This window comes from Protopterus annectens, chromosome 5.part0, assembly GCF_019279795.1.
Source record: "Protopterus annectens isolate FY-2018-M chromosome 5.part0, PAN1.0, whole genome shotgun sequence".
NCBI lineage: Eukaryota > Metazoa > Chordata > Ceratodontiformes > Protopteridae > Protopterus > Protopterus annectens.
The window spans coordinates 369,406,994-369,426,585 of NC_056735.1; the positions used below are offsets into that span (position 1 = coordinate 369,406,994).

General features: G+C 43.4%; 1 protein-coding gene across 7 annotated transcripts in view; it reads right to left on the bottom strand.

Annotated features, from left to right (window-relative positions):
* Positions 1-19,592, bottom strand: part of CASK (calcium/calmodulin dependent serine protein kinase) — a 4,132,188-nt gene that overhangs the window by 540,246 nt on the left and 3,572,350 nt on the right. For all 7 annotated transcript variants that reach the window (XM_044072334.1, XM_044072332.1, XM_044072333.1 and 4 more), the window contains one exon: positions 552-740. In XM_044072334.1, the coding sequence (XP_043928269.1) occupies positions 552-740 (189 nt within the window). The remainder of the gene's footprint in view (positions 1-551; positions 741-19,592) is intronic.

Here is a 19,592-nt window from a genome sequence, read left to right on the forward strand (position 1 = left end):
ATATTTATTTGCTTGGGTTTATGGACAGACAATGTAATGAAGGCACATGCTAACTGTAGCATGAAAGCTAAAGGAGGACTAGCACAAGCTCATCAAAGTAGACTTCAACTGATAAGTGGTGGGATAATAAATGAGTAGTCCGTAGAAAGACAAGTGCTCTACTGCTGAACCATTAGACAAGGGCTATTTAATCAAACTGCTGAATACATACATTCAATCCAAATGCATAAATATTTTCATTAGTACATTCAGACTGCCTATCAGCTTAGATTCAAGCAATACACATGCATCAAAAAACAGCTCTACACATTAATGACAGGCCACAATACTCTAGAAATGATTAGGATCTGGCTCATTTCTAGAGAAAAAAAAGTGTAATTTTAAGCAAGCTATTAAATTAAAAATGGGGTCACTATAATATAGACAAAGTTAAGAAATTATCCAACATGAGCAGCCTTTTGCTTACTGTGTTAAGCCAGGAGTCCGCATTTATGGAGGACTGGCAATTAAAGATATTTCTGCTTGCAGAATATAAAATAAATTCTACGTACCATTGGCTCATCTGTATTCTTCTGAAACTGGACCAGACGAACTCGTGTAACATTCTCCATGTCCATGTCTCCGTTGGCACTTTCTGGAGAATCTCCGTTAAGATACGGGGAGGTAGGAGGAGGTGTAACTCTCAGTGCTTCGTCGCTGTAAACCTCATGTGCTACTACGTCATGAGTCTGCAGCAAGGCCTGTAACAATGTTACACAAATATAAAAGTGTTGTACAATGTGAGCCACAGATTTCCCAGCATGTCTGTTTTCACTGAATGAATGAATACAGGGTTATGTTACATCAACAGCCTCAGCAATGGTGACCTCATGCTGCTTAAATTTTCACACACAGTTCAGTTCTAATTTAGATTTAATCTCCTGAAAATTCACAATCAACCATGATCATCTTAGTCCCCCAGGCCCTATCACCCAGTTTATGAAACACGCTTCACTAACATTTTTCTTTTGTATCTGAGAAATCCTACAGTGAGACCAGTCCTTCACCACTTCATGGAGGGAGAGTTTTCCCAAATTTGTGTGTTTTGCTCTGACTTGAAATGTAATAACCTCTATTCATTCTCCAACTGACCTCTTACAGTTTGAAAGCCTTAACTCTAGTTCGCTCACTACCATATGACCTACAATCATTCTTAAACAAAGCTTCTGCTCAGTATTTTGAAACCTCAACATAATGGACTGCCTGAAGAAAGAGTTTTAAACTTAAATTTATTTTATACATTAAGGAAGACAGTTAAACACAATCAAGCACTTTCAAACCATATGGAGTAGTTGAATGCAAATTATTTTAGCAAGTATTCCTGAGTGCACTTTAGATTTAAACATTACAATTACACCTGCATTCTAAACCAATAATGTCAGTTTCCAACACAACTAATTTTAATGACTTATTATTATAGATTCACTCCCCAGCTATTAGCTCTCTACTAGGCCTAGTCATTCACACCTCACAATATAATACAATTATCCAGTTTTAGAAGTGCCACTGTTCAGCATCTGGCCAGAGGTCAGAATGATGCTTTAAATACCAGTTCTCTGGTTAATTTTACACTGTGTACAGAAAAAACACACAATTATCATTCTTTACAGGAAAAGCTTTCATCATGTTTGCTTGCACTATAATATTGCACAGAAAGTGGCCTGAGTCTAGCAACAAAGATCCTGAAATATGAACTCTAGCCCATAGTGACCTATCCTCAAGTAGTGCTCCCAAGATCACTACGGTCTATAATCATCCATCATCTGGCAGTAAGAACATCTAAAGCAAACACTACAAAACATAAGTGATAAGATGTGGTTTCAAACCTAGACCTTTGACTCTGAGAATCAGTGGTGAGCAGGCAATATGCATTCTATAACAAAACATACTTCTTTCAAAACAGACCATGCAATCAAAATTCTTCCAGTTATCCTATGTAACTGATCTTTATTATTTTTTAATACAAAATTTTAATCAGGACATTTTTTTCTCTCCTTTACACAGAAGTGTGTGGAGTGAAGGATAAGACATAAAGAAAATGACTTACCATGGTAATAACTTCTATGAAGGGGGTGGGAGGATGGCATAATGGTTAAGGTGTTTGCCTTACAAACAGAAGGTGCAGAGTTTGATTCTCACATGGGGTAAGTGGGGCTAGGCTAAAAAATGGCAAAAAGGCAGTTAGCCTAGTACCAGCCTATGAACCTATGAACCTATGAACCTATGAAACATTTATGTGTTGCCACATCCTCATTGCCATCTCTCCAAGGAAAGAATCACACTGAAACCATCACCTTTGGAATATAAATCTTGATAGGGTTTTAAAACAATGCCATCACAGCTTGCGCTTTAGATTTCTCATAAGAGGAACATGTTGTAGCACTCCTCACAAAAAAATGTGGAAATAGAATAGTTGTGTAAGACCTTACCATAACTATAGATGTCCTTCTCTTCTATGTTGTAGTATTCATAACAGTAGGATTCATAACAGTAGGGAGTAGCTGCCTGCAGCACCACCGTCTGGCCAGTATACCAAAGTTTTTGTCCTGGAGGGTACGTGTGACGTCAGCTATGAGGGCCATAAACCGGCATTAGGTATAAAGGAGACGTCTGCACGTACCCTCCTCAGAATAGTCTCTGCTCTATATACTAGTGCCTCAGAGGTTTTTCAGGAGGGTCCTGAGACTCTTAGACCTACATGCCTGCCAGAGCAGTAGGTAGAGACTTGGGGAAGAAGACGGCCACAGGTGTTCACACAATACCTGCTATAGCAGAAGCAAGAAACAGAGAGTAGGAGGGTGGGACTGAATACTGCAACATAGAAGAGGACATCTATGGTTATGGTAAGGTCTTATACAACTATTCTATGCCCTTCAGTTCTGATGTTGCAGTATTCATAACAGTAGGGAGAGTACCAGAGCTTTAAGTATGATCCTGGGAGGAGGAGGAAGGGTTTCCATGGCCCAGGAAACCCTGTAGGATAGTTCTGGAAACCGGCTCTAGCACGGGATGCCATGTCAAGCTTGTAGTATTTGCTGAAGGTGTGCACCGAGGTCCAAGTGGCTGCCTCTAAAACAGAAGGGGAATCAATGACTTTGAAAAAGGCAGAAAAGGAGGCAGCTGCTCTGGTGGAATGTGGTTTGATACTGCCTTGTAAGGTTTTTCCATGGTGGGAGTAGCAGAAGGAGATGGATTTGGAGATCCAGGAAGCAATGGTTTGCTTAGATACAGCTTTCCCTAGTGCTCTGGGATGGAAGGAAACAAATAACTGTTCTGATTTCCTGATATCTTTGGTTTAGTCTAGATATAGTGCAGAATGGCACAAAATACACTGAATCGACTGATATTGCCAACATTCTGGCAGACAGGTTTAGTGCAAACTTCACCCCCAAAGGGCCCATAACCATACCAGAAGAATGTAGGGCCCCACCAATCACTGACACACAGGTTAAAACAGCCCTATTGAAAGCCAAAAACACACCTTGAATGGGACCGGACGGTGTCCCAGGCTGTGTCTTACAAGAGCTCCAAAATGAACTAACCCCTCACCTAAACACACTGTTCAAACTCAGCCTCTCTAAAGGCTATGTACCCACAGAGTGGTGCACAGCAACAGTTATCCCACTCCACAAAGTGGAGCCACAACGGACCCCGGGAACTATCGCCCTATAAGACTGACTAGCCTGGTCTGCTATGGAGCGCATCATCATCATGAAGCACATTAACAGAGACATTGGGAACCTCCAAACCTTGGACCCTACCCAGTTTGGCTTTAAGGGACGATCATGCCTCCTAAACCTGGTGGACTTCTTGAGACAGTTACCAAGGCATTAGACGAGGGAAAGGAGGTCAACACAGCCTACCTAGACCTCGCAAAGGCTTTTGACACCATTCCCCATTCTAGCATTATAGACAAGCTCACCAGCTTGAAAATAAACCCCTACATCACGAGATAGTTTGCCAAATGGCTCACGGACAGAACCCACATGGTGAGAGCTGCAGGCTGTACGTCCGACTCTAAACCGGTTACAAGTGGCGTCCCCCAGGGCTCAGTCCTAGGACCCCTTTTGTTCGGTATATACTTCTCAGAGGTACAGGCAAGCATAGGAGGACTATGGCTGACCAAATTAGCAGACAACTGCAAACTAGGGGCTATAATTGATTCTCCGGCTGATACAGACACCCTCCAGAAAAGTCTCACTGAGACGGATACCTGGTGTCAAAATCACAGCCTCAAGCTAAATGCCAAAAAGTGCATAGTTATCCCCTTTGGAAAAAATAAAGTACCCACAAACTACCACATAGGTGGTAGTCCCCTAAATACAGAAAATGTAATAAGGGATCTGGGGACCCAAGTAGATAGCAATCTCTCCTTTGATAATCATATTGCCAAGGGGGTTAGAAAATCCTTCTATGTGGCCCACCTAATCACAAAAGGGTTTGCATCTAGAACAAAAGAGGTTATTGTGCCTGTCTACTCATCACTCATTACACCCATCATAGAATACAACGTCCCATTTGGGATGTACCTTACAAGACACCTGCAACAGCTGGAAAGACCACAAAAGTATCTCACCAAGAGGATTACTGGCCTCAAAACAGATGCCCTATGCAGCCCGACTCAAGAAACTCCAGCTGTACTTGGTTGCATACCGCTTACTCAGAGGTGATCTCTGTCTGACATACATGCCATGTCCAACCAAGAATTGATGGACATGCTCCACCTTAAAAAAAAAACAAATTCCGGAGAGCCACACGCTCTAGAGATATAAACCTCACCACAACGATAAATAGGACATGCTGGAAAGATAGATTCCTGTCCCAGAGACTCCCCATGCTTTGGAACAGGATTCCAGTATATATCAGGCAGAGCCCCTTACTAATACTCTTCAAGAGAAACCTTGACGGGTGGATGGGAAACAGAAAATTTATTTATTTATTTATTTATTTATTTTTATTTTTCATTTGTTGACCGGGAATGTCCGACTAGGTTCCACAGAGCCTGTTTTCAGCGGAGGCCCGGGGAGAAATTCTCCAGATGCATGTCTTTGGAATGTGGGAGGAAACTGGAGTACCCGGAGGAAACCCACGCGAACACAGGGAGAACATGCAAACTCCACACAGAAGGCACCCCAGCCGAGAATCGAACCGGAGAACCTCTTGCTGTGAGGTGACAATGTTAACCACTGCACCACTGTGCCGCCCTAAATTTACCCCGGGGATCACTGCAGTGGCTCTGCTGGACAGTGGCACAGGGAACTAATGGCTCTACTTGACAGAGGCACAGGGAACTAATCTAAGGGGGTGGCGAAAGCCAGCACATTCTGGCTAGGCTTATAAATGCCCTTGGGCAGATAGCCTAGTACTTGCCTATGAACCTATAATATCTTAGCTGTCTGTGCACATCCAGAGAGTGAAGGGTCCTCTATGAAGCATTTGGAGGATGGCGGTAGAAGACAGGTAGGTTAATGGTTTGATTCAATGAGAGTTCATTAACTACCTTGGGCATAAAGGAGGTGTTGGTCTTGAGTAACACTCTGTCTCTGTGAAAGATTAGGTAGGGGGATGTGGCCATCAGGGCTTGGATCTACGAAACCCTCCTGGCAGATGTGAGGGCAACAAGCGGAACTGATTTGATGTACAAAATTTCAGAGAAACAGAATGTGCTGGTTCAAAAGGAGATGGTGTTAACTTTTCTAATACAAAGTTTAGATCCCACGGAGGAAGGATGTGGTTCCGTGGGGGTTTGATGTGGAGAACTCCTCTTAAAAAGAGTCTGACTTCCAGTCTAGATGCCAGTGGAAGGGAAATGGGCAGACAGGCAGAGATGGCAGACAGGCAGAGATGGCAGACAAGTGGACTTTGAACGAGGGATATGTTCGTCCTATTTGGAGTAGCTCACACAAGTAGGACAGGACCCTAGGGATGGGGGTAGTGAGGGGGTCCTGTTTGTTCCTATGACACCAATTGGAGAATATGAACCATTTAGCAATGTAGTTTCTCCTAGTGCTGGGCTTTATAGTCTCCTGCAGAACATTAAGTACATCCTCTGAGTAAAGGTGTCTGTATGGGGATCAGGATTTTATCACCCATAAGGTCAGTTTTAGATTGTTCACCTGCGGCTGTAGCAGAGACCCCCTTGTTCTCTGTGAGAAGGTCTATCCGGTGGGGAAACCTGTGGTGATTGCCCTTGGCTAGAGAAAAAAGGAGGTGAAACCAATGCTGTCTTAGCCAAAAGGGGGTCACCAGTAGGATTTTTGGTTTGTCCCTCTGAATTTTCAAAAGGACTTTCTGGATCAGAGTAAAAGGGGGAAGGGGTACAGGACCCCCCCCCCCACATGAGAAGGTGTCCACTTTCCACACTTGTGGATGTGGGTTCCTTGTACAGAACTTGGGCATCTGCATGCTGTCTGGGGAGGCAAAGAGGTCTGCTTGTGAAATACCCCACCTGTGTATCAGGTCTAGGAAAACCTCCCTCTGCAGCATCCATTCATGAGAGGGGCTGAGGTTCTGCGGAGTGCGTCTGCCATCACATTCTGTTGAGAGGGGCTATACATGGCCAACAGGTGTACTCTGAGGGAGTCTGCTAGATTCCAAATCTGAATGGCCAGTCTGCATAGAGGGTATGACCTGGTCCCTCCTTGTTTGTTTATGTACCACAGAACTGTCATGTTGTCTGTGATTACCTTTAACGTTCCTGGCAGGATAGAGAGTTGGAATGTTAGTAGGGCTAACAGCAAGGCTCTCATTTCCTTGATGATGATGTGGTCTTTTACTCTTAGAGTGGACCATTTGCCTTGTACTGAGAGGTTTTGTTGATTTGTTTGCAACACTGCCACCCATCCTAGGTCCAAAGCATCGGTGTAAAGGCATTGACGTGGGGGTGGGGTCTAAAGGTGGAGCCCTGGGTTGGTCTGTACTGCAGATATCCACCACTGAATCTCCCTCTTTAAACAAGGGAGGAGTGGGAGGGGCACATCCAAGGGTTGAGAATGTTGGTGCCATAGATTTGTCAGTATCCACTGAATTTTGCACATGTGTAGTCTTGTCAAAGGCAGAATGTGTATAAGGGATGCCATGTGGCCTAACAGTTTTAGAAATTCCCGAGCTGTCAGAAAGGTTCGGGAAAGGATGTAGTTGAGTTACAGACTGAGTTCCTGAATCCTTTGGTCCGGTATGAAGGCTTTCATGCAGTCCCGTGCGTAATCTGCATCCCAGAAAAATCATGTCCTGAGAAGGAGTCAGGTGAGATTTTTCTACATTTATAGTAAACCCCAGAAGAGAGAGAGTGTGTGACACCTGCTGCAAATGGAGGAGTAGGAGCTGGTGGTCTTGGTGCAGGATGAGGAGTTCGTCTAGGTAGGGATATAGTTGTATACCCTGCATCCTGCAATGGGCAATGAAGGGGGCTAGACACTCGGTGAACACTCTGGGGGCTGTGGATAGACCAAAGGGTAAAGCAGAGAACTGAAAATGGCAGGAGCCGATAGAAAATCTGAGAAATTTCCTGTAATCCGGATGAATGGGGATGTGTAAGTAGGCATCCTTGAGATCTAGAGCGACCATGAAGGCTTGGGGGGGGGATTAGAGGTAGGAGAATAGGTAAGGTTATCATTTTGAAGCTTGGTACGAGAAGGAAAAGATTGAGACAGGAAAGACAAAGGATAGGTCTCCAGGGACCCTCTTTCCTGGGGACCAGGAACACCCTGGAGTAGAACCCTGAGTTATTTTGAGTGACGGGAACTGGTTCTATGGTGCCTTGCTTTAGGAGTTGCTGAATAATGGGTGGGAATAGGCGAGTCTGGTTTTTTGGTGGTTGTGGAATGCCCTGAAAGGGTGGGAGCATCACCAAGTTATGTAATATCCTCTCTGGATGATGGACAGGACCCATTGTTCTTTTGTAAGTTTCTGCCAGGAGGGGAGGGAGAGAGTGAGACGGAGGGATGGGGGGGGGTTCTGGATGCAGAGTGGGTGAGTCACAGTGGAGGGGGCCTGTGATGGTCAGGCTGTCCCTGAAAGGGAGTGGAAGAAGATCTTGAGGACAGTCTTGAGGTAAAAGTCTTTCTCTGCTGCATGCATCCCTTGGATTGTTGTGCTGAGGAAAAGCATTCCCTTCATACAAAGGATGTTTTTTGAGGGTAGCTTCTATGATATCTAGGAATGGGGAACACCAAAAGGTGTTTTAGATTTTGCAACTCTTTTCCTTTCTCTTGGAGGGATTTGAGGAGCTCAGCAGAGGCTTGTCCAAAAAGTGCCTTATTGTCTAATGGAGCATCCAGAAGTTTGGTCTGAACATCCATGGGGAGGGGTTGTAGCCATACCCAGGAGTAACAATGCAGCACTGATCCAGAAGCAGCAGCTTTGGAAGCAGCTTCCACAGCATCATAGCTGCACTTAATAGAGTGCCTGGTCACTTTTGATGCTGTGGAGAGGAGAGAGTTCAACTACACTCTGGTGGGGGAGTCCTGGACCTCAGAAAGAAGACTGGAGGCCTTAGAAATGGTATCAAGTACAAACTTTGCCATGTGGGTTTGGTAGTTCAGGGCTCTATTGGCCAGAGTGGAAGATGTGTAGACCTTTTTACCTGCCCTGTCCATAAATTTACTGTCTTTATCAGTTGGATAAAGAACAGAGGAAGGAAACTGTCTGGAAGTCTTGTCTGCAGAAATAGCTATAACAGCTGGGTCAGCAGGAGGGTTCTTGTAAAGAAACTGGGTGTCCTGGGGGACCCTGTAGAATCTGTCTGGTTGTTTAGCTGCTGGAGGCTGGGAGTCAGGAAACTGTGAAGCAGCTAAGAATGCATCTTGGAATGCAGGTAGTAAAGGGGGCACAGCTGAGGGAGCGGGCTGCTCCATTTGCAGAAGGTCAAAGTATCTTTTCTTAGAATCTGAGACCTCAGAGGCCTGCCACTGGAAGTGTTCCCTCATGAGGGAGATAGTATCCCCAAAACTAAATTCTTCCCCTGGGGAGTCTGGAGAAATAGAATCCTCTTCATCTGGAGTAATGAACTCCTTGGGGGATTCAATTGGAGTCTCATAAGAGAAGGATTCCTCAGAAGATGAATATTCCTCCTCAGACACATGGGTTGGTTGAGGTGTGAGAGTAGGTGGGAGTTGTTAGGCCTGAAAGGCCTTAAAAAGGATTTGGGAAAAGGATTCCCAGCCTGAAATCTGAGGGGGTTCAATGTGTTTGGACTTCTGTTTCCTTTTCAAGGGTGTAGCAGACAAGGGAGAAGCAGATGGCCTAGCAAGAGAAGGAGGAGCAGGGGCTTCTGAGAAGGTGAGCCATGGTTCCCCTCCACTATCAGACTCTGATGGCTGATGAGCAGACGTACCTCCGCTATCCCATACCCCGGCTTCCATTGTGGTTCAAAGACCTGCTTGGGAGACCATCGTCCAAACAGACTCCGGGTCTCTTATCGTTTCTAGAGCTGGTTCGGACACCTGAGGTGCAGCCTGGGATTCGGGCCTAAGTTTCTTCGCCTTCTTCCAAGGCGGCTCGTCAGATTGGCCTACTCCTCCCTCCATGCCTAATGCTGAACGTCTGAGTCTCTGATTCTCGAGGTAAAGATTTAAAGCCGCTAGTCGACTACGAAGTGTTTTGGGGACGAACGACTTACAGATAGAACAGGATGTATGGTCGTGGGCCTTGCCTAGACAGAAAACACACTTATCGTGCATGTCCTTGTGAGGAATCTGTCTCCCACAAGCACACTTCCCTTTCCTAGCTGACATGTAAGTCTAAAACAGCAAGCAAAACAAGTAAGAAAAAACCTCAGTGGGCACTTATCTGAATGGTCCAAACAGTCGTCTGGTCTCGATACTCGTAACTGTAGTCATCTGGTAAAACGAGGAGTAAGGTAGAACTGGTGAATGGGCATGCAATGATCACTACGGCAGAAAAATTCTTACGAGGGTAAGTGCAGACGTCACCTTTATACCTAATGTTGGCTTATGGCCCTCGTAGCCAACGTCACATGTACCCTCCAGAACAAAGACTTTGGTATACTGGCCGGAAAGTGGCACTGTAGGCAGCTACTCCCTACTGCAACATCAGAATAGAAGGACATCTACTGTGACCACAAGTACAATCACCAATGAGGCTATATGGGCCCTCCACTCTAAGTGTGCACTTTTCTGTTTGGTAAGACTTTGCTTGTTCTGTCAAAAGGAACTTCCTAAGGGATTTGCTGCTCTTCAACATCCTGACTAAATGTGAACAAAGGCATGTTTATCTATGGACCAGTGGTGGTATCTGACCCCCCCCCCCACCACCAAAAAAAAAAACAAAATGATACCCAGTAAGGCAGCTCCCTAATGATGTTACTATGGTATAATGCAATGTCAGAAATGAATACTACAGCTATGGTCCCTTTCAGTTGTTGTAGATTAAGAGACTACAAATGCCAAGAACAGATAAAAACTATCCTGCATTTAGTGCTTGAGCTCTTCTGACACAAAAAGAAACGCTATTTCCATGTAAAGTGCAAAACATCCTTTTACCTTAACATGCAATGCTCAAAAAGACTGCAGGTAATATGATGGACTAATTTAGATAGAAATAATTTCTATTTTGGTTTTAAGGTCTATTTCATTTTACTGAAAGGAAACATTAGGAAGTACTGGAGTGATGCTGCTCCATGATTATCCTCTTGACTCTAGCATAAAGAAGAAACAAAATCAAACACCGGACACCAGGACAAAGCTGATATTTAATGAATATAATTGTATCCATTAAAAATTAGCATTGTACATGCGCCTGGGTTTTGACTTTTTTTTTTTTATTTTTTACACATCTGTGAAGTGGAAGTAAAAACACCTGCACTCCTGACTGTGCATTTTCATGCTTCTAGACCTCTTCTAAGGAGGCCTAAGACTGGAAGCTGCAGTTACTGGAGTTCCAGAAACCAAAGCCCCAAGCCCCAAACAGCTGTTGAGGTCCCTGGATCCCTGTGTGAAAATGACAAGACACATCTATCCATCCTCAGCCCCTTTTCCTGTTTTGCATATGGGATCGGGATGTCACTTCAACAGTGACAATCATCTCGAGCCAAGGTTTACATCACCGGGTGGCTAGCCCTGCCTCAGTAATTGATTTGTACCACTCACTTGCACACACACACTCATCTACTGCCAATTTAGAGTGTCCAATCTACCTACTGCAGGTCTATGGAATGTGGGAGGAAACAGGATCACCCAAAGGAAACCCATGTGACCACAGGGAGGACATGCAGACTTCCGCACAGAAGGCACCCCAGCTGAGAATCGCACAGTAAAACCTCTTACTGTTAGGCAACAACATTAACCCCAGATCTAGTTTTTATCATCTTGTACTGATGTAAATACAGTGTTATACAACTGTTGGTTATGAGCTACAATACCATGAAAAAAAATGATTTAAGTGCTCCGACCACTAAATGTCAGTTAATGGTTCTGAAGTGAATCATGATGACTTTAAGGAATGTTATTCTAGCACACTTCTTAAAAAGACATCCTACATGGACTATCGCCTCAGCAGCAGAAAGTGCTTACAGGCTGGCATCTTGGTAGTAACTAGTAGCAATGTTCCATAAAATATAGTAAAGTGCAAAATCCGGTCCATACAAAAGACTTCCTAAGGAGTAGCATAATGCCAGAGGTACCACATACAGTCTGATGATCAAGTATTTTTCCTTTCTTGGTCCAACTTTTAAAATCCGTCTTCCTGTAGGTATCAGAGAAACAGCAAATCATATTATTTATTTATTTACTATTTTTGACTCGGTTGGTCCAAATAGGCTAGTGCCCTATTTTCAGGGGAAACCCCAGGTGATATTCACATGGAGTAGGGGAAACCTGGCTAGGGCATTGGGGAACTTCACCTACCCCCCCCCCCAAGTACCACTGCATCTGTTACATCCACCTTAACAACCACCGACTCAAGCAGACGTGACCTTGGTTAGCATCTCATCTGAAGAGCAGATACTATAACCATGTCTCAAGGATTTGTTAGATTGAGGAAAATGGAAATTCTCCATATTGACAAAGAAAAAAATACTAAAGTGAAGAAGGTACGCTTCTGTGAGTACACCGTAACTGTATATATCTGAGTAGGAATGCAACTGCAGTAGTGGTCACGACATGCAAACAGCTTCCCAAAAGGTTACATGCCAAATGTTCTGAAGATATTGTGGTACAGGCTACTTCCTCCCCAGCTCTGAAACAGATAAAAGCATGCATTTAGCATACATGACCTTGAGTTAATTTTCGCTACTGAAAGAAGATGGCTCCAGGGGGGACTATCCCCTTTCATGAGTGTGTTGTTACATGTTGGTTTTAATAGATGAGTAAACTCTCTTTAAAATATGTGCTATCATACTGAGAGTGGGAGCATTCTCACAACAATGTCACTCAACACTATGTATTAGCTAGATATCAGAGTACTGACCGCTAAATATGCAGCTATAAATGGAAGTAGCTTGTTAGAGAGAAAAGAATCAGGAAATTAATTCATCAACTGGAGGATCAAAAGAGGTGAGCAAGAGCTTATCCTGAAACCCTGGCAGTGTGGAGTATGACAGCTCAGTCATTTCTAACTTATGGATTTGTACATGAAAAATATATATGAGTTGAAGATTCAACCAGTGTCCAATTGATGCCTACAGTCTGGGACTTTTGTAAGATAGCCTGTGAGAGACTGGAAACAAAATAACCAAAACTACTGATTTACTTTTGTTTCAAACAAGTAGGCTACTAATTTTTATTTTCCTGTGACTTTATGAAACATACACGTGTTTTTTTTAGGAAATCCTGTCTCCACTATCAGAATTGATCTTAAAATGTGTATAAAAGCTTCTAGTTGGCATAGCAGCTTGGGTTCAAGTTCACAGAGTTTGCTAATTAACTCCCTCCTTTACTCTCCTTGTCTGACTACTTTCTATACTATATTTGGAAAGAAAAAGGTGCTACTGCACTTGATATGTGCTCCACTGTCAGCCAGGGTTGTGGGTGACAAACGGTCTAGGACACTGCTGCGTGTCCGCATGTATTTGTGTCTATCCATCTGTATATATCTATGTCTGGCTACATATATACTTATGTAGACAGATACAGATATACAGATACAAATGTATGGCTTTGTTGTTGTTTAGTGAAATATGAGTTTTTGAGACCACAAGCACTTTAGCAAGCCTGGCCTGTCTGTCTAGAACTGCTTCTTTAAATTCTTCTACATTTCAAATTAATTATTACAGTAATACTGTCCAGCCACCTTAGCCTTTGCTACCCCCTTCTTTTTCCTAGCATCTTGTCTAGTAAATCTTTTCTTGGCACTATGTAGGCAACCTACTCGAGTTTTAGTTTTGTTATCAGGCCTTCCAGTGAACAGCCTGGATTTATTTCCTTAAGTACTGACTGGATATATACATACACACATGATAAATAGTAGTCAGTCTCTTCCTCTCCACAGGTCTCAGGCCCAAGATGACAAAAGAATGAGAACTTTACCAGTACCTAACCCTTTGCGGAATGAAAAAAAGGAGAAAGAGACAGAGCTCATTTTGGAACAGTGATCCTAGTCTGTGCCTCCTGTTACACTGCATGTCATCACACGTGTGTACCATGGTACTCATATGGGTCTATGTTGCAGTAGTAGTCATGACTTATGGGAAGATTTCCAAAGCAGTCACTTTTCGGATATGTTCAAGTCCAGGGCAGGCTATGAGCAATAGCCATGCAAAAATTTCATCCTGCTCCAAGACTGGCTATCCAACTTACAATGTTTGGAAAATGTATGGATCAGTTTTGCAGACACTCTAGGCAAAGACAGCCCTCAAAAAAGTTGCTCATGTAGCAATAGTCATGGTAGGATTTGCTTTAACCTATCCCTATATGAGTTTCTCGGTTTTACAGAGCAGTATAAAATGCACTTAACCAAACATGTAGAACTAGTCTGCTTGATGACTGGTCTGCACTCTTTCCCTGGTACAAAGGTGACAAATACCACTGGTTCTGTCTGTGAAGTGCCCTCGTTGTCTGGGCACTGGGAGACGGCTTCTACTAATTCAGAAGAAAAATTAAATTAAATGTATTCAGAGATGTTTAAAATAAGTGAAACACCGAAGGAATACAATAGAAGATTTAACTAGGTATTCAGATGGACCAGAAAAAGTGCAAAAATCAGTTTGAGATTAAAACAGTTGGGCTCAGCATAAGTCTTCTCAAGAAGAGCCGTTTAAAAAAAATAGTAGAGTTAGAAGACAGAGCATGTGCAGAAAACTCAGATTTTCTGCTGTACCAGAGAAACTAGAAGTGACAGAGTGCATGTTCCACAGCAAGATTTGTTAACTGAGATACCACATCACTATGATTTCTATTAATGACTTTTACTCTACCTACACAAATGATAACATTATGAGGTCAGTGGCCAACACTCTTAAATGAAATTATTTTGGTTAGAAACTTTACTAAATAGCAATCATATGTCCACTGGTGCCTCTCCTCAATCATGGATGCCAGGAGTGACTCCTGACAGCCCTTCAGACCCAATTTGAAACCCACCCATTGCCTAACAGAAGAATGAGGCATTCTAGTGCAGTGTCACACTTGTGATCATAGAGATTTTTCATTTATATGCCCTACCATTTCCTTGCCCTAACATTCAAAGTACAATGATGTAAGGCCATTACAGATGAGAATGTCTGTTGGTGGGTGCCTACACCATATATGTAAACATCGGATGCATATCCTACCATCACAACCAGGGCTTCCATCTCCCCCAGGAGAGGGAACCAGGTATAATACCACTGCCTTTCCTATTTTCTCCAAGCTAGCTCCTCAAGTTCTGCACTTGGTGCTGTTTTTCACAAGACATATGCTGTAAATTGGCAGATCATCACTAAACCATTTGTGCTGCACTGTGTTAAAACCACTATAACAACATGAAGGACATTTGCTTGTAACACTGCCATGTTAGAATATTAATATTCAATAAAATAATTGACAAAAACAGTCTGTATCAGGGAATAACCTCTCAAATGTACAAAAGTATACATAGAAATCATGGTTAATTCTTGTTTGCAGCAAAAGTAGTTTCTGTAACTACTGACACCAAACAATGCACATGACAAACTACTGTACTGGTCATTCTGTTAATCTGTAACAAAAAGTACTATAGCACACTTCACAAACACATTTCTTAATTTGATTCATCAGTACTTGCAGGCCACAGTGTTCTGAAAATACTGTACTGTTCACCAGTGTAAAGCAAGGTCACAGTAACCGGCTATCCACTGTGATGACTTAGTCTTAAATCAGTGAAGTATAGCATGTTTAATTCCCATGCAAGCAAACTAACTTGTTTCACTACTAATTCTAGTCAAATATATTTCATGTTGCTCTTACTGATTTTTAGCAAAAACTTCATGATTTTCGGGCATGTACTATGAAAGTACAGTTGTATAAATTCTTACCATGACAGTAGACGTCCTTCTCTTCACTGTTGCAGTATTCACAACAGAAGGGATCTCCTGCCAAGCATAGCCTATCGTCAGCCAGTATATCAAAGCTTTTAGTACTTACAGGAACAGTAAGTCACACATACCCCAAGCAAGGCATAGGGCATAAAGGTGAAGTATGGATGAATGCATTCAGAACTGAAAAAGTCCCAGGTGGAACAGAATGTCGGTAGAGACAAGAAAGAACATGTACATCCACAGGAAGCAAACAGAGAAGAGCCCCTTGTCCAGAAGGGCAAGAAGAACCTTGAAAGAGCAGAGGGGGCAGGAAGGAGGAAGCAAATACTGCAACAGTGAACAGAAGGACATCTATTGTTATGGTAAGATTTTACACAATTGTGCTACGTCCTTTCATATCACTGTTGCACTATTTACAACAGAAGGGACAGTACAAAAGCTCAAGAGGAGACCTGGGAGGAGGATGGCATGGAAGAGCCCTCTAGAAACCCATGCAAGATAGCTCTACCCCTGGAAATACATCCAGCTTATGATACATGAAGGACAGAAAACCAAGCAGCAGCCTTAGGGTGGGACTGGCATCCAGACCCTTGAAAAAAGCACCAGAGGAAGCAGCAGCTCTGGAAGCATGAACCTTTACTGATGAGTAAAGGCATTTACTATGAAAAGAATAACAAAAATAAATGGCATTAGAAATCCAAGAAGTGATAGTCTGCTTAGAAACAGCTAAACCCAAAGGCCTGGGATGAAAGGAAACAAAAAGCTGCTCAGAACTGCAAATAACTAGTTTTATCCAAATAATATTGGAGTTATCTATGCAGATCTAAGGTGTGAAGAACTTTCTCACAGGCAGACTGTAGAGAAGGAAAAGGGAAGGCAGCTGAACAGACGGATTAAGAGATAACTCACTGACCACCTTGGGGATAAAAGCTTGGTATAAAGAGACACCCTGTCTCTGTAGAAACTAAGAAAGGAGGTACAGTCATGAGACCATGAGGCTCAGACATCCTCATGGCTGAAGTGACAGCCAAAAGGAGAACAGTTGTTCCAAGTACAATGTTGTAAGGAAGCTGAGGCAGTAGGCTTAAAAGAAGCCTGAGTAAATTTTTGAAAAATAAAACTGAGGTCCCAAGAAGATGGAATAGGCTTCCTGGGAGGCCTGATATGAAGGACATCTGTAACAAATTGTTTGACCTCAAATCTGGAGGCCAGAGGAGGAGTCAAGGCCAGGCAAGCAGAAACTGCTGACAGGTGAGCTTAAACAGAAGAATATTCCATCACAACACAAAGCAGATCATAGAAATAAGAGAACCAGAGGAACCTCCACAGATAGGGGATACTTAAGGTGAGAGATTAATCAGACAGAGAATCTCTTCCATTTGGACACACATGATTTCCTGGTAGTGGGCTTCTTGACCTCCTGCAGGACCCAAAGGATATCCTCAGAAAAGAGGTGCCAAAAATGGACCAAAACCCTTTCACCCAAAGCATAAGCTGAAGAGAAGACAGGTGAGGATGTATAAGAGACCCCTTGCGTTGTGTGAGAAAGTCCACCTGATGAGGTAAGTTGTGGTAATTGCCTCTGGCCAAATGAGAAAGAAGGGGGAAGTGACGCTGTCTGGGCCAAAAGGGAGCCACTAGCAAGATTTTGGGACAGTCCTGCCTTGATCTTCTGCAAGACCCATGGCAACAGAGGAAGGGGAGGGAAGGCATACAAAAACATCCCCTTCCAAGGAAAAGACAGGGTGTCCATTTTCCAAGCCAGAGGACTTGGGACTCTAGAACAGAATAGAGGAAGTTGTCAGTTTAGAGGGAGGCAAAAAGATCTACCTGAGAAATACCTCACCCAGTGGACGATCTCTGTGAAGCATCCATCTGTGAGCCTGTGTGCTAGACTTGTTCACAGAGTCTACCACTAGATTGTGCTCTGAGGGAATATAAGTAGCCCGAAGAGTCACTTGATACCTACATAGCTAGATCTCAGACCTGAAGAGCTAGTCTGCAAAGATGATAGGACATAATACCCACTTACTTATTGACATACATCACTGTGGTGCTGTCTGTGAAAACTTTGAGGGGCCTGTGATGGAAGCGGGAATGAAAAGCTTGAACAGCTAGGAGTAGAATCCTCATCTCCTTTATGCTGATGTAATCTGACTTCTGATGAAGTCTAGAGACCCTGAACTTTAAGAAAGCTGAATGAAGCACCCATCATGTTTTTGAGGCATCTGTAAATAGCTCGAGTCAGGGCTGGAATCTTGAAAGGAAGCCTCAGGCTGAGAGAAAGTTGATGAATCCACCACTGATGCTCAAGCTTGAAACAAGGAAGTAAGGGGCCTGGGAAGTCCAGGGGTGGCAATGTTGGAGCCACAATGACTTGATGTACCACTGTAGCTTTCTCACATGAAGCCTGGCCAAAGGGACCATGGGAATGATGGAAACCATGAACCCAATGACCCTGTGAAAGTCCCTGGCCATGACTGAAGCCAGAGGCAGGAGAGACTGGAAAAAGGCGGAGAGAGACAGGGCCTTGCGGGCAGGCACAGAAGCTATCATGGAGATAGTCTGTATCCTGCCACCAAGGAAAACATGATCTTAAAAAGGAGTCAGAGCTGATTTCTGAAAGTTTATGGTGAACCCAAGACTCTGCAACAAGGAAATAGTAAACTGGAGATCCTGAAACAGAACATCAAGGGAGGAAGCTTGAACGAGCAGATCATCCAGATAAGGAAATATCTGACCCACTCTCATCCTGCAAATGGCAATGACAGGAGGTGAATACCTCTGGGACAGTAGAGAGGCCAATGGGCAAAGCAGAGAACTGAAGACGCAAGGAAGAAAAAGAGAAATGTAAACATTTCCTGTAAAGGGGATGGATGGAGGTATGAAGGTAGGCATCCTTAAGATCCGGAGAGAGACCAGAAAGGACTGGGAAAGTAAAACTGGAAAAAAGTTCTGAAGAGACAACACCCGAGAGGACGGAATCTTGAAAATGGCATTGAGCTATGAAAGGTCCAGAACTGGTCCCCAAGTGCCCTCCTTTCTAGGAACCCAAAACATTCTGGAATAAAAAACCCTCTCTACTTGGGCAAGAGGTGCAGGTGGAATGATGTCTACATGAAAAGACATTGAAGCATCTCTGGGAGAAGAGATGTTGTTCCTGAGGAGGTTGAGAGATGCCCAAAATGGAAGGAAGGGATTTCCAAACCATGAAATATCCCTGGTGGATAACGGGCAGAACCCAAGACTATGTTGTTATCCTTAACCAATCTGGAAGAGACAAGGAATGACAGAAAGATAAACAAACTTGGACAAGGGAAAGGGGATGCAAATTGTCAAATCCTGAGAAGAAGGTTTCTCTGAAATAGAGGTCTGGAGTTTAGAGGTTTGGAGTACAGTTAGCAGGAGGCACACGTCTAGAACCCTTTTTACCTTTGGGCAGAGGACAAGACTGCCTGTGAACAAAAGCAGATTTGGAAAGGTAATTCCTTTGAAACCTTGTAATAGGAGAAACAAAAATGTTTAAATTCCTGCAAGGCTTTGCCTTTATAGTGGAGAAACTTATGAAGTTCAACAGCTGCTGCACCACAACAATTATTATCCAATGGCGCATGCAGTAGTTTGGCCTTAATGTCATCAGGCAAAACCTGAAGACAAAGCCAGGAGTAATGCCTCATAACAGAGCCAAATGCAGCAACCCTGGAGGAAGTATCAGCTGCATCATAACTGCATTTAATAGAGTGGCGAGCAATTTGAGAGGTGGAACTACCAACAGGGAAAGGGTAGAGGCCTTCTCCTCAGAATCAGGAAGGTCAGGAACCACTTGAGAAACCTGAGAAAGGAGCCAAAATGTACCTGGTCATACGAGTCTGGTAGTTAATGGCCCTAAAAGATAAAGTGGCAGCAGTGTAAACCTTTTTGTCTACCTTCTCCATGACCCTACTATCCTGTCTGAAGGAAGCAACTTAGTTGAGGGCAACAGTTTTGAAAGCTTGTCAGAAGAGACAGACACTACAAAAGGATCAGCAGTATATATTTATACAGAAATGTACATTCATCAGCCATCTTGTAAAACCAGTCAGGTTTCTTGGCAGCTGGGGGC